The 16,224-nt window shown below is 35.9% G+C and overlaps 1 protein-coding gene and 1 pseudogene across 2 annotated transcripts in view; one reads left to right on the forward strand and one right to left on the reverse strand.

Annotated features, from left to right (window-relative positions):
• LOC149203681 (uncharacterized) overlaps positions 1 to 16,224 on the forward strand; it is a 220,215-nt pseudogene that overhangs the window by 66,129 nt on the left and 137,862 nt on the right. The gene's annotated exons all lie outside the window — the stretch shown is intronic.
• On the reverse strand, positions 5,145 to 13,581 carry LOC149203682 (monothiol glutaredoxin-S12, chloroplastic-like). Its single transcript, XM_089403679.1, has 4 exons — positions 13,545 to 13,581; positions 13,232 to 13,392; positions 9,681 to 9,798; positions 5,145 to 5,854 (listed from the first exon to the last, which is right to left on the reverse strand). The coding sequence occupies exons 1-4, from the start codon at positions 13,579 to 13,581 to the stop codon at positions 5,313 to 5,315; spliced, it is 858 nt and encodes a 285-aa protein (XP_089259805.1). The 3' UTR covers positions 5,145 to 5,312.

Raw genomic sequence — 16,224 nt, forward strand, 5'->3', positions numbered from 1 at the left:
TCTCGACCTAGTAGTTTCTCTATAGGATCCCCTCTTAGGACCCCTGCTAGTTTGAGCGGTAACAAGAGAAAACCACAAAACTTCTTTATATGAAAGATCTTGTAGGAACAAACCTACAGGAGATGCCAATCCTCTCTGTGACTTTGTAGGCACCAACCTATAGGAGACACCAATCACCTCTACTGTAAATAATTGTAAGCACCGACCTATTTGCTTGCTTCTTCACAATGTCTGTTAGTTGCTTCTGCTTTTGTCAAGTGTAATGCCCAAAATTCGAAATACAGAAAACATGTAAATATTCATAAACTGAAAAACAGGAAGTTTAAAAACTTAATTTTTGCACTTACCTGAACTGCTTGCTGATCCTGTGAAGCTGTCGATACTGAACTGCTTGCTGATCCTGTGAAGCTGTCGATACTGTTGCTGTTGAGCTCCAATTACCCAGGGAGACCAATTCCGCCCAGCCTGATCGAATAGAAACTGGCTACCCAATCCAGCAAGCTTCTCACAGAAGCCCACTGTCCCCCGTGCCCAGGACCTCAGACGAACTAAAGCTCTTCCAATAGCAAATTTTTCTCTCACTGCTCAATTTCTCCTCCTCTGGTTTCAGTGCTCCATTTTCCCCCTCTGGTTTCACTGCTCCCCCTTTTTCCCCTTTGCATCGGTACAGGATAGCGATATATATAGGCAGTCTTGGCGGTGGCCACCCTCCTGCTTCCGGCCACCGCCTTGCTCCCTCATGACACCTCCCGCATGCAATTCAATTCTCTCTTATCCTATCCTGGCCGCATTAATGGTTTCAGAGATGGTTCTGGTAGGTTACTGCATACTATTTCATGGATCGATTTATTAACCTTGTAGCATATAAACTTTTATATATCTGCAAAGTTTTAATTTATATACTTTATACATTCTTATATATAAAGTTTTATTTATACTTTATAACATTATATATAAAGTTTTATTTCTACTTATAACATTTTACTTTATACAAAGTTATATATATATATACTTTATAACATTTTACTTTATACAAAGTTATATATATTTATATACTTTATAAAATTCAAAATACATTTTTTGAAATTTTAATATATATGTATATTATAAGGTTAAATTATATATTTTATAAAATTTAAACTTATATATGTTTTAAATTTAATTTGTATATATAAACTTAACATACTTATAGTTTAAATTTCCTCATAATTGGTTTTATTATAAAGTTTAAAATTTTATAAAATGGATTAATTTAGCTGGGTCGTTACATATTTCCCCCCTTCAGAGAACTTCGTCCCGAAGTTTAGAGTTTTAGGTCAAGGTCTTAATGGACAGGACCTTTTCTATCCAGGTCCCCAAGCTATTCAAAATCATCCTATCCTCCCTAATCTCTTCTGCTCCCATCCTATCCGTCCTCTACTAGAGTATGCCATGGCGTCAATCTTACTGACCTAACCATTCATAACACGAAGGTAACAGCGTCGGCTATACCGACCTGATTCCCAATAGGCATCCGGCAGTCATCATCACACGTCTAGGGGAGCGTGACTCGCACAGTCCTCCCATGACTCCAGGGTTCGGAGGATAAACGGTGGGTAACACCTCCACCCCTCCAGTAAAATTAGGGCTACTACCCTATCATAGAATCACTTGGAGCTTTAACTGATCTGAGGTTCTGTCATCACGTGGTCATCCCGGTAATTGGATACTTGAATCTGCAATCATACACTCACTCATGCATTCGTAAAACGTGCATCAGCATATTCAAAATAAGTCATGTTTTATTCACATATGATACTACAGTATAACATATTTTTACCATTTTCTATGCATGTCTTTTGACTTCCATCTAAAATGTATTCACTTCCGGATTTCTATGCCATTGATCATATTGACATGTAAAAATAACAAAACCGATTTATAATATCTTAATTTCTATTAGAAGTAAAATCCTTTAACTGTCTTAACTTTCCTTCGACAACTATAATTTAATAAAATGAACTACATATATCGTTTTGGTATCCATGTACCAGCAGAAGTTAAACATATATTATGTCACAAAATTTCACGTTCATCTATAATCATTCGAAATGTTTCTGGTTTATGATTTCGATACTTTAATGGTTGATGCAAAACGCTTTTGACTGAAATAGGGTTTATAGAGGACTCATACACATTTATAATTCTAAAGTAACGAAATCCTTTTATTCACTTTCAACACTGATGTACTTAGCAGTCCTAGGCGACTCATTTTATTTCTTCTTTACAAATCTGGAAATTACAGAAGCTCACCATATTCCAGATCTTTCCTAAGAACTAGAAGTCATACTTATCATCCCATTTGAATAGGTTGATGCATATATATACTGAGCTAAATGTCATTCAACCCAAGACCTATTTCATAGTACCATCTAGATGCATGCAAGTTGTAACTATGAATATTTTATGACCATGCTATTGACATACTATATAAGATGAATTATATTTGTCATCAAGAAAATGTAACCCAATTTATTCAAGTGTCACGCACCAAAGGGTTATTCCATTAGTGTTTGTACCCTTAAGGGATTAGAGCATATATATAATTGTATCAGTTTATTTCATAAAATATTCTCCTAAACAGGGTAGAATTTCTCCGAATGATTTATGGGTCTGGGAGATCTTATGTATTCTAGCCCCTCCACAAAATTTCGGAGCTAGAGCACATCGTATGCTACCAAAATCAACAATATGCATCCTATGCATGTGGAATAACTTCATCTACCAGCCTGACATGGATAAGGTAATTTAGAATGAGAGCTTCTATATTTCTCTCATCATAACTTTCTCTTCTAGCTACCTCATCAAGCCATTAATTGTTCTCTTGTATTCAGAGTAAAATGTTTCACGCATCCCCTTGAAAACCTGAGGTTGGGAAGTTGCCAGAGATGAGAAGGATATGTTTCGGTTGCATTCCAATAACGATTATAGACAGGATACATATCAACAAATATGTCCTAAAAAAAAAAATTTCAAAGATCAATAGCTATAAGGCATTACAAATATAAATTCATCCAGGGAAGAGTGTTACCAAAATCATTCAACAATCAACAAGAATCGATACTTAAAAATGAGCACCAAATGCACAATTAAGTCTATAACAATATATGTAAAACCATTTCATCTGTGTTACTTCCTAAGTTACCAGGATTCGGATACGGATTCGGATCCGGATCCGGATTCGGATACGGATCCGCTAGTTTTGTGAAAAGCCAGGATCCGGATACGGCAAGTACAAACAATATAAAATATTTTATAATTTGTAAAAAATAAATTTATATAAAAATAAAATAAAAACATATATTAATTTTTAAATATATAATTTTTATATAGAGTACCTATAAAAATAAATATTAGATATATTAGATAAATAGTATCAGAATTAATATATTATTTATAAATATTAATTAAATTTGTATAAAATAAAAAAATTATAATTTCTGTTTAAAATTTTAAATATAAAACTTCTATATAATATTTTTAAAATAATTATTAATTTAATATATTAAAATTAATGTATCATAATATTGAAACATTAATTACTAGTTATTATATTTAAATTAAAATAAACTTACTTTATGAAACTTTTAAAATAAACCTATAATTTAATAGTTATTATATTTAAATTAATTGAAGTTACTTTATAGAACTTACTTCATCAAATTTCTAAAATAAACATATAATTTAATTAGAATATCCCAACATCCGTATCTTATAATCTTGAAATAAAGTTTATACAATGGTTAACCGCAGGTTTATAAATTTGAAATTAATGAACTCCCTTGTTAATTATTCCCACGGCTGATTTTTCCAATATAGCGTTATTCATCAGCTGACATTTTCTTTCTGGAATTCTGCGCTGAGATATAATTTGAAAATATGTGCTGACGTCAAACCATATTACACAGATTAATGAACTCCCCCACAGATTAATGAACTCCCGCACGGCTGATTTTTCCAATATCGAGTTATTCATCCACTGATATTTTCTTTCTAGATTCTGCGCTGAGATTTAATTTGGAAATATGTGCTGACGTCAAACCATATTATAGACAGACAAATATTGGGCGGGGCGGATCATCGTGGATCCGGATCCGGATCCGTCTCTGATCCGGGGATCCGCGGATCCAGCCGCTGGGCCTGAAGGATCCGGTAACATAGGTTACTTCCTTTGACTCTCAATCATATGTGCTTTGGCTCCATTCTTCATGGGAATTTTAAGCAGTGAATATTGGTCTCCAACAGCTGACTGAATATATAAGATAAACCAAAACGCCCATTCCTGATCAGAGTTGACAGTATTAATCAATTATCAAAAGTTAGGAGTGCAAAATTACACTATAACTGCTTTCACTGTCAAACCATCTCTTTTGCCTTTGAGGTCAATAATTAAGCTTTCGCTTCATCCTTCTGTTGAGGTATTGGACACTTGTATTCACAAGGGTCCTGGAAACAAAGCTTAAAAGTTAATGCACTCAAGCCAGAAAGTATTAGGATCCTCAGATTTAAGAAATAGGTAGTACTGCCTTATGATTCTCACAATTGATTAATTTTTGGGCTGGGTTTCTCATTGCCAAACCAGTCTTTCTGGCATGCACCAGGTAAATGCATGGCCTGAAGGAAGGAAAAGATGGCAACCACTTGGCAACCACTTTACCCCGGCCAACTCTTGAGAGTTTACTTGTCAAACTCTTTACTAGATGCAAACATTGATTTAATTTTATCAAGTATAATATGTACCTGTAAATAAATTATGTTTCTATGTCATTTTTCCTCAAGTATCTCTATGTATGATAGAGTTTATTACCAACGACCATTTATTTAATCAGCTCATGCAATTCCATGCACGAATTTCTTATTAGTTAAAATAAAGAAACTCCACAGAATGATAAATCAATTTCCAACTTCCATATCAACAGTCTGAATCAAAAGGTTACTTACATGTTTGAAACCAGCAGAGAAACCTAATCTGTATCAGTATATATGTGAGAAAAAGCAAAAGGTGTTTTGAGAGATGCAAGGTGTAAATTCATAAAATCGTAGTCTATTTAGGATTGTGTGGCATGTTTTGTAAATCTCGTACAATCAAATAAAATGTCAACAGTCAAACTCATTCGCTAGTAATGACAAACTAATGAAGCGAGGGACTCAATTCTAGCACCTTAAAAATAGAAATGATTGCTAAACATGTTGGCTGAATAAAGGTAAGCCATAATAATCATTCTCAACTTATCTGCCTCTGTCCTACATCCCTATAAGAAAATCTGAGCTCCCTATTTCTTACTCTTAAGGCATTCTTGGAGCTCCCTTTTCTCTGCCATCTCTGTCAGAATATCAGCACCCCCTACAAACTCTCCCTTTATAAACAGTTGAGGGAATGTAGGCCAACTACTGTAGACTTTTAATGTTTCCCTCAAACCAGGGTTGTAATCTTCGTCTAGAATATTAACCGATTCATAATCTAACCCGTGTTCATTCAATATTGTCAAAACTTTGTGAGAAAATCCACACTGTGGGGCCGTTCTTGAACCTTTAATAAATACTACTATCTCATCCTCCTTTACCAGTTTGTCAATCAATTGTTCCAAAGTCACTGTCAGTTGCACATGCCGGCCAGGTGTAAGACGAAGATCAGGCTTGGTCTGTCTCTTCTTTACCCATATGGTGTTACCAGATTCATTTCCAGGAGGAACCTTACCTATAGCATTTATGTGCTCCTCCATCCAAACTTTCCATGCACCAGTCAAAGTAGTGCGATCAGGTACATCAACAAGGGCAATCTGTAAAGCGACAGGTTTTGGATGAGGCAAACATGCTTAAATTTAGATATATTCTCACATCAAAGAGGTTCCGCTTTTAGTCTCATAGAATTCCATCAAAAAAAAATTTAGCTTCTTAATTTCTAATCATTGTATTCTACGCAGACTCACTAAACTTAATAACAAACTTGTTAAGTGAAACACCAAAGAACTGTACCCTGATGAAAGCAATTCCTTCAGATTTATTAGAGTTATTTATATGTCACATTGTCTGATCCCTCCCATTTTTTTTTGCCAGAATTTCTGATGGAAGACGGATTGGTTGCCAGCTGCTGGTAACTCCCAAGGGTCCATTGCTTGCAGTTTGATCTCGAGACTTCCATGGACTTAGCACCAGAGTATATACCAATCAAGCTAAACCTTGGGGCTTAAAAAGATAAAACTCTTATCTTAATTGAACAGGGTTGTTTCATCAATTTTGGCAACCCAATTTAGATCTTCATATTTATGCTTCTCTTCTGTTCCAGTTGAGCAAGACTCCTGAATTCGATTCTTCATATTTGGTTCCAAAAGATTCTTTTAATTAAGTGCCAATCCTATTAGTAAGTTTGTTTTTCCAGAATCTCAGTATCAAGGTACTGAGTTGGATTCTTTAATGAAAGAGAAGCTGAATAATGTTGAAAAGTGACTCTCATTGATATCAACGCAAGCAGCAGCCAGAAGGAGCCCTGCTCTCAAGGGAGAAATTTAAAAATGACCGGAGATAAAACTAAACCACAAAGCAGCATTCCCATACCAAAATGTCAAACTCTCATTATTTTTTTCCATTTTATTTATCTTTCCCACCCTGGCTGTAAGAACACCTTCCTTCTCTAATACATACTTATTCTCTCAATAAATAACTTAATCTTTTTAGAGCAAATTAAAATGAGCAAATAACTTATAGTTAACATAGAGCGCAAATTAAAATCTCTCCAAGAAAATAAAATATTTAATTTGTATCCTTTCAGTAAATAAGTATGAGAAGGAATTAAAGTAACTTAATTTTTATTGCATTTATAGGTAACATAGAGCACATTAAAATCTCACCCAGAAAATAAAATATGAGCTGCTACACAATTTTAGCTGCACACAACCTCAAAGAGTATTATTTATAGGACAAGTACTATAACTAATCGAGTACTAGACATCAATCTTTCAACTCATTATATTATACAGAAGTGCACCCATTAACTGAAACATTCAGTGTATGGTAAGCTAATATCCAAGGTATCTCCCACTACATATAATTTGACCAAGTGGATCTCCCTTATAATAACAAGATAAATCCAGAATTATGCATCATTGAAGTGAATGCAACTTGGACGAGGGCTATTTTCAAGTAAATGATATCTGAACTGTTAAATTTTCTATGCTTTTCATGCACAGTAAACAAATCAGATCATTTCAACAACCCAAACCTAACTATAATTATTTTTCAGTTTAATTTACCCCGGGCACTATTCAAAAAATAAAGGTTTGCCAAAAATATAATAGGAAAAATATTTTTAGATTTACTACACAGTATTCTCAATAATATCAATTACATTAGCAGGTTTGAAACTTGATGACGATATGTTTAGATAATTTGTTTGTTGGGTACATGTTTTGAAAATTCTAGCTGGATTTAGTTGTGATTTGAATAACATTAATTGTTAACAGTTTGGTCATTGAAATGAAGTGGAGGTGGGGAAAAGGAAATGCTAGGTAACCTTCAGACCCAGATGTAACACATGAAGGAATCTTATTGTTCCTCTTTTTGCTAATAAAAGAAAATCATACCAGGGGTTTACAAAATTTTACAAATCAATATAATCAGTGAAAAAGTTCCTACTATGAAATTCAAGACTGTTTTTCCTGAGTTTTTAGAAATCCCCTCAACCATGTAATATTTTAGAAAAAGCTTCTTAACATGTCAAACCAAATAATACATCAAAAATCATATCAACTATATTTTTGTATCTGGTCATATTGGGATAACATCATTTATTGCGTATCACCGCAAGTTTTATTACTCAAACTTAATTTTTTTTTTTTAATCAGTCTAAGCAATTTCATTTAACCTTCAGTTAGTGGGTTGACATGTGTCTATCTTGTTACACCTTTAGGGAACTTGATTGTATGTATAAATAGAATCTAGATAGATAAAGTTCAAGCCCTGTTTATACTGTGTTACTTGCAATCAACGGGTTAAGCTTAACGTAATGCGTGTGCCAGCTTTACACCCATAAAACAAATTTTTAACTCCAGAATCTGGAACCCATTCTGTGAAATTACACAATGATGATCAGAAATACAATAATTTAATATTCGTACTGGTGGCATCATAGCAGTGAAATTTGAAGATGCAGATGTTCGTGCTGGCATTCCAGTCACGCTACAGCTGAAGCATGCTTCATTCATTGATATTTCACCTGGTATTAAGCCTGGGTTTTTAATAGCTTGTGAGCGGGTTCACACTCTAGGCCACCCAAGGTTTACTAATATCAATAAATATGCGCATTCATTTCGAGTCAAGGTGGATTCCGCAGAAGTGTTGTCAGGAAGATACGCTGAAATTGAAGTCTGCTTTCATCGTGGAATTGAGAAAATTGGGTTTACTACTATCAATTTTTGCAGACAACCGAATCCATTTTTAAATAAAAAATGTTAAAACATCTGTTATATAATAACCACATATATATATTTTTTTAAATTAAATTATAGTAAATATAATATCTGAAAAATAAAATGAACCAACATAAATTAAATATGTATAGCGATCGAAATACGCATTTGTCATTTAGACGGCTATTTACGGTGGAAGTTTTGGTGTTCGATTCACGCTAACGCTAAGAGTTGAGACCGAAAGTAAAGTGGACAGGTATCGAACACGTAACCCACGAGATCAACCGCCCTAAAATTAACACGCTAAGAGTTGAGACCCTCCCCCACACGCTGATGCCAGACTATTGATATAGAGGTCCCCGTGTATGAAACGACTCCACTGCTTTAGAACAAGGATCATTCTTTCTCTCCTTCAGTAATTGCCATCGGTGGTGGATTTGGTGGGATAGCAGCGGTTCGTGCTCATCGGAATGCCTCATTCAAGGTCGTTGGGCTGGAGTCACGAAATAGAATTGGTGGACGTGTCAATATAGATTACTCATTTGAATTCCCGGTAGACATGGGTGCCTCAGGTTACATGGTGTGTAATAAAAATCCGCTGGCTCCTGTGATTGGCAAATTGGGACTCCCATTGCACCGAACCAGCGGTGATAATTTCGTGTTATATGACCATGATCTAGGTAACAGTGGGCGCACCGCACCGGACCGCAATATACGTCAACGCAGTTTTGGTTATCTGTTTAAGAAGTTTGGATAGTATAAACAAGCGGAAGGTATAACACGATTCCGACTTGCCGTATTCACCATCGACCAAACGATGAAAGCGGAAAAATACTCTTCCGCCTTGCCGGTTTCGAACCAGCGACCTAAATTTCAGCTAAATTTCAGATAAACCGCAGGGATTACCTAAACAGAGAATGGAAGCGATGCACAAAATGTGGCGGTTCCGCATCAACTAAGGGAATTTTTATGCCGCGTTCATACGGGTCGGTACTTGGTTTTATAAATTTTGCTCTGTCGAACCTCTGCAACCGAATAATTGCAGACACATTGCAAAAGTTGATAGAACAGCAGAAAAATTACCAAGGTTTGAAAACTATAAGGCCCTATGAGGTCGGCAGGGTTTGAACATAGCTCTGATACCATGTGTAATGCCCAAAATTCGAAATACAGAAAACATGTAAATATTCATAAACTGAAAAACAGGAAGTTTAAAAACTTAATTTTTGCACTTACCTGAACTGCTTGCTGATCCTGTGAAGTTGTCGATACTGAACTGCTTGCTGATCCTGTGAAGCTGTCGATACTGTTGTTGTTGAGCTCCAATTACCCAGGGAGACCAATTCCGCCCAGCCTGATCGAATAGAAACTGGCTACCCAATCCAGCAAGCTTCTCACAGAAGCCCACTGTCCCCCGTGCCCAGGACCTCAGACGAACTAAAGCTCTGCCAATAGCAAATTTTTCTCTCACTGCTCAATTTCTCCTCCTCTGGTTTCAGTGCTCCATTTTCCCCCTCTGGTTTCACTGCTCCCCCTTTTTCCCCTTTGCATCGGTACAGGATAGCGATATATATAGGCAGTCTTGGCGGTGGCCACCCTCCTGCTTCCGGCCACCGCCCTGCTCCCTCATGACACCTCCCGCATGCAATTCAATTCTCTCTTATCCTATCCTGGCCGCATTAATGGTTTCAGAGATGGTTCTGGTAGGTTACCGCATACTATTTCATGGATCGATTTATTAACCTTGTAGCATATAAACTTTTATATATCTGCAAAGTTTTAATTTATATACTTTATACATTCTTATATATAAAGTTTTATTTATACTTTATAACATTATATATAAAGTTTTATTTCTACTTATAACATTTTACTTTATACAAAGTTATATATATATATATATATACTTTATAACATTTTACTTTATACAAAGTTATATATATTTATATACTTTATAAAATTCAAAATACATCTTTTGAAATTTTAATATATATGTATATTATAAGGTTAAATTATATATTTTATAAAATTTAAACTTATATATGTTTTAAATTTAATTTGTATATATAAACTTAACATACTTATAGTTTAAATTTCCTCATAATTGGTTTTATTATAAAGTTTAAAATTTTATAAAATGGATTAATTTAGCTGGGTCGTTACATCAAGTCTGCTTGCTGTTTCTTTCTTTACCAGCTTTGTTAATTTCTTCTGCCTTCACCAGGTCTACCTGCTGCTTCTTCCTTCACCAAGTATACTCCCAAAACCTGTCGCTTTTGGCTTCTTCCTAAGAACGAATTTGCATAACATGCCATGTATTCAATTTTGCAAATTTGGTTCTAAAATTTCTACATAGGTACCTAGTGATCTCTTCTTTGTCTCATCCAAATTTCACTGTTTGAAACATCTCGGAAAGAAAATTATAACAAAAATGACAAGCTAACTTGTTTGAAGAAGATTTCAGGAACATTCGGGAAGCCTAACTTCCTTTGACCATATCTTCGAAAGTATAGTGAATCAAGGTTTGAAACTTGAACCACAGATACATGAAGATCTTCTAACTGTATCATCCATATTTCATGGTCTAAAACATCCCAGAACAAAATTTATAGCAAAAATTCCTAGTTGACCTCGTTGAAGAAGATTTCAGGAACATTTAAGAAGCCTAAATTCCTTCGACCATATATCTGAAATTATATCAAAGATTCAAATCAAAGTTTAAAACTTGAACCATAGATACATGAAGATCTTCTCTATAGCTCCCCCAAGTTTCGCGATCTAAAACCTCACAACCGAAAAGATATAGCGAAAATGCCAAGATGGCTTGTTCACCCCATAAATCACATTTTTGCTTTCACCTTTAGACTCCAAGAATCACCCCAAAAGTTATCCCTTAGCTCCCCTTGTGACCTCAAATTTGTTCTTTGATGAATTGATGATAAAATGAACTCATATGCCCTTTATTTATAATGTTTGTACATTCATTTATGTGGTTGACTTGTCAAACTGGTTGGGTTGGCTTGCTTGCACTGTTAGAGGGAGTGCCATATACTATTGGAAAGGTCTCGGAATAAGATTTCCAACCATATATATTATGCTCCTATTTGAGCTAGGTAATTGGAGTAAAAATGAATTTAAAGACAGGGTATCAAAAATCCAAAAACAATATTTAGAACAATCTTCATTTTTCAATCTTTATATGGGAAATAAGTAGGCTCCCCCTGTCTATGACATCAATGGCAACAATATTTCCAACAAATGTTTCTCAACATGGTAGGATCACATTGTCAAATTTTCATGCTTCGTAAGGCAGTTCGTGTTTCCTGATGTAAGTCATGGGTATATCATCCACAATCTACATGATACCTTTCCAACAACCCAAGAATTGCCATAACTAGAGCTCAAATGAGAAATTTATGCTTCCCAAAAGTTGACCTATAGAAATTGACCACCATAATTCGAGAGGATGCCACATCAAACCCCTTTAGTTATTGAAAAGGAGTTTAATTACCTGGGAACTACAAAGAAGAATCTAGAAGGGTCGATTTGTAACTTATATTGAGGGTTGAAGGGGTCAAAGTTAACCCCTAGTTGGCTATTAGGATGTGTTATAACTGGTCCACTATGAGGAAAAGAGGTTCCATTCTATTCGAGTGCATTTTGTTCCATAAATGAGTAGAGCAGTAGAGAGTGTGGATAGAGAGAACGAGCAAACAAAGGGAGTTTGTGTACTGTAGCAGCTCATGGTTTGTGTACTGTAGCAGCTCATGGGCCACAAGTCTCATTTCTTTGTACTTGCACATATTTATATTTAGATAAAGAGAGAGCAGAGCAACCTAACCTTCTAGTTGGGTTTTATCTTGTAAGGGTTTCCTAGGTCATATTTTGTGTTATTATGGTTGTAAGTGATTGTATTTGTCTGTTCTTTATTTTCCATCTTTCATATATTACATGCATAAGCATAACACAATAATTTACGAATCCAAAAATCTAAGGAAAAAAATAACCTTCATGGTGTAGGTTTCAAATTTTCATTATATCTGAGTAGATTTGTTTTGATTGTTGATTTGGGGTAGCATCAGATGTGCTCCATGCCTCAAATTTTGCAGGGAGGCTTGGGCACATGTATTCCAAAGAACCCAGAAAGCATTTTGGAAAATTCCACCCAGAAACAATTTTAATAAAATAATTAATATTTTTTAGTGGGACCCTAAGTCTAAACTTAGCAAATTAAAAATATTAATGGGTATTAATCTAATTGTGGGTGTAACTTCTAGAAGAAGACGAGGATCAAGCTAAAATGATCTTAGCCATTGATTAGCTTTTAATTTGGGTCGTTGAATATCAACAAGAAGATTATTTAAGGGAGCTTGAGGGTCATTTGGAAAACACACCGAGAGATCAAGAGATCGAATTTCTGAAGTGAGAAGTTCTCAGGAGAAAATGCTGATTGAGTAGATTTCTCGCAGTTGAGGGGCAGGGATAGTTGGGTTGGAGTATCTTCTCCAGAGCCCGAGATACGCAACAGAGAGAGGCAGAGAGACTAGAGGGGTTGACACTGAGCCAGAAGGGCCCACGTAGAGCTTGACGCTGACCCAAAAGAGCTCACGCAGAGGTAGCTTAGTCACCCACGCAAAAGTCCGAGTTATGTAGAGGAGTTGACATTTCTGAGTGGGAGGGCTGGAAACTGCTCCAGAAGGCAAGATGTTTCCCTATTGAGCTGATGCAATGTAAGAACCAAAAAACTGAAATACAGGTACAATAAGAATTTTAAAGCAGGTACCTACCTGAACTGCTACCTGAACTGCTACCTGAACTGCTGCCGATGATGTTGCCTGTGGCTGCGTTGCTCCAATTACCTGGGAGACCAATTCCACCCAGCCAGACTGAGCAGAGCCTGGCTTCTCAATCCAGTAAGCTCCTCGCAGAAGCTCACTGTCCCCCGTGCCTAGAACCTCAGACTGATTAAAGCTCTTCCAATGGCAGACCTTCTTCCTTTCTGAATTCCTCCCCCTGGTTTTTACCTCCGTTGTTCAACCCCCTCTCTCAGCTCAGTTTCGGGGTTTTATAGCTGCGGGCTTGGCAGTGGCCACCTCCCACCTGCAGCCACCGCTTTCCTCTCTCCACGCCGTTGCATGCGTTTCAGACCATCAGATATTTGTAATGACCATTCACGCTTTATCAATCTGTTATTATTACTATATTGTTTTCCCTTTTAAAACGTATTACACTGTTTATATAAGTTTATAAAGTTTGGTTTCATTTATTTTGGTATAAAGTTTAATTTTAAATTTATAAAGTTTGCTTTGTATTTTAATATAAGGTTTGATTTATATTAATGTTTTAAATATGAAATTTATTCGTATTTATTTTAATATAAAGTTTAGAACTTTATATTAGTTAATTATTTTTATTATTTCTTAACTTTTATAGACGGGTCGTTACATACACTCCACCTTCAGAAAACTTCGTCCCGAAGTTAGAGTTTTATCTTATCTGATTACTTATGATAGTAATTAGTACCCCCTTCTTAGGTTTAAAATTTTATTTTAATATCAAGAGACTATAAAATTAGAATTTTAGGTTTATGATTTTAATGGACATGTCGTGCCCTATCCAGGTTCCCAAGCTATTCTAAAATCAACCTATCCTTCCTAATCTCTTCCGCTCCCATCCTATCCGTCCTCTACTGGAGTATGCCATGGTGTCAATTTTACTGACCTAACCATTCATAAACTCTAAGGTGACAACGTCGGTTATACCAATCTGATTCCTAGTAGGCATCTGGCACTCATCATCACACGTCTAGGGGAGCGTGACTCGCACAGTCCTCCCATGACTCTAGGGTTCGGAGGATAAACGGTGGGCAACACCTCCACCCCTCCCAGTAGAACTTAGGGCTAACACCCTATCATAGAATCACTTGGAGCTTTAATTGTTCTGAGGTTCTGTCATCACGTGGTCATCCCGGTAACTGTTTATTATCTGCAATCATACACTTACCCATGCATTCGTAAAATGTGCATCAGCATATTCAAAATACTCATGTATTATTCACATATGATACTACAGTATAACATTTTTTTTTACCATATTCTATGCATGTCTTTTGACTTCCATCTAAAATGTATTCACTTCCTGATTTCTATTCCATTGATCATATTGACATGTATAAATAAAACAGATTTACAATATCTTAATTTCTATTAGAAGTAAAATCATTTAACTGTCTTAACTTTCCTTTGACAACTATAATTTAATAAAATGACCCACATATATCGTTTTGGTATCCATGTACCAACAGAAGTTAAACATATATTATGTCACAAAATTTCACGTTTATCTATAATCATTCAAAATGTTTCTGAGTCTCTGATTGCAGTGAAGTAAATATATACTAAACATAGTTTAAAGTTCTTCAAAATTGACATAGATTAGGGTATCTTTGACATATGTCCTCTGTATTTTCCCAAGTTGCTGATCCAAGACTATACTTGTCCCATTGGACCTTAACTTGGTCCACCAGGCGGTTCCTCAGCTGTCGAACCCTACGTTCCAGTATACGTAATGGTTCGATCGATAGGACTCCCTCGTCCGATACCTGTAATTCCTTCCATTGAAGGTTATGAGATAGATCAGCTATATAATTTCTTAATACAGAAGCATGAAATACATTATGAATTCTATGCAGGTGAGGTGGCAGGGCAAGACGATAAGCAACAGGTCCAACTCTTTCCATGACTTTAAATGGTTCAATAAATCGGGGTGACAACTTTGTCCATTTTCCGAATTGAATAGTACTTTTATTCGGTTTGATGCGGATGAAAACCTAATCCTCTACTTCATACCTCCTATCAGTTCTGTGAGCATCAACATAACTCTTTTGCCTATCCTATGCTTCCTTTAATCGTTGTCTAATTTGTCTTACTTGTGCTTCCATTTCATGGATTGGTCCTATTATCACTCGATCTTCTAACCTGTCCCAGCTTAACGGTGTTCTGCAAGGTCTGCCGTATAAAGTTTCAAATGGAGGCATTCCAATCGAACTGTGGTAACTGTTGTTGTATGCGAATTCGATTAAGGGTAAATAATTTTCCCAGTGTGATTGCTGATCCATAACATACATTCGCAACATTTCTTCGTACTTGATTCACTCTTTCAGTTTGCCCATCAGTCTCAGGATGTTAAGCAGTGCTTAAATTTAGCTGAGTACCTAAGGCTGTCTGCATGCAAGTCCAGAATCTGGAAGTGAATCGTGAATCTCTATCGGATATAATCTTCTTAGGTACTCCATGAAATCTGATAACTTCATTTATGAATATTCGAGCTACGTCAGCAACATTGTAAGTATCTCTTACGGGAATGAAATGGGCGCTTTTTGTTAATTTATCCACCACTACCAAAATGGCATTGTGTCTTTGAGAAGTAAGAGGTAGTCCATTGATAAAATCCACAGAAATGGTCTCTCATTTAGACATAGGAATGTCATGGGGTTGTAAGAGGCCCGCTGGGTGATAATGATTTGCCTTTACTTGCTGACATTCCAAACATTTTGCAACAAATTGAGTGATATCACGCTTCATGCCTGACCAAAAGAAGAGTTTCGTGGTATTCGCATACATTTTCCCTACTCCAGGATGAGCACAATATACTGCTCTGTGGGCTTCCCCAAGGATGGTATCTCGAATATCTTTATCATCAGGAATATACATCCTTCCATGGAATCGTAAGATCCCATCGTTTTCTAATTCATATCCCTCAAATTTAGATTCTTTTGCCC

Source organism: Pinus tabuliformis, chromosome 2_1 (genome assembly GCF_031772625.1).
Source record: "Pinus tabuliformis cultivar Carrire ecotype Pingquan chromosome 2_1, CPIR1, whole genome shotgun sequence".
NCBI lineage: Eukaryota > Viridiplantae > Streptophyta > Pinopsida > Pinales > Pinaceae > Pinus > Pinus tabuliformis.

What these genes read in the sequence shown, in the direction of transcription:
- LOC149203682 (XM_089403679.1), bottom strand. Translation starts at nt 13,581, where the DNA reads ATGCAACGGCGTGGAGAGAGGAAAGCGGTGGCTGCAG. An exon ending in CAGTTCAGGTAGCAGTTCAG is followed by an intron (nt 9,799 to 13,231) that starts GTAGGTACCTGC and finishes CTATTCGATCAG; the next exon opens with GCTGGGCGGAATTGGTCTCC. An exon ending in AGGATCAGCAAGCAGTTCAG is followed by an intron (nt 5,855 to 9,680) that starts GTAAGTGCAAAA and finishes TCTAAATTTAAG; the next exon opens with CATGTTTGCCTCATCCAAAA.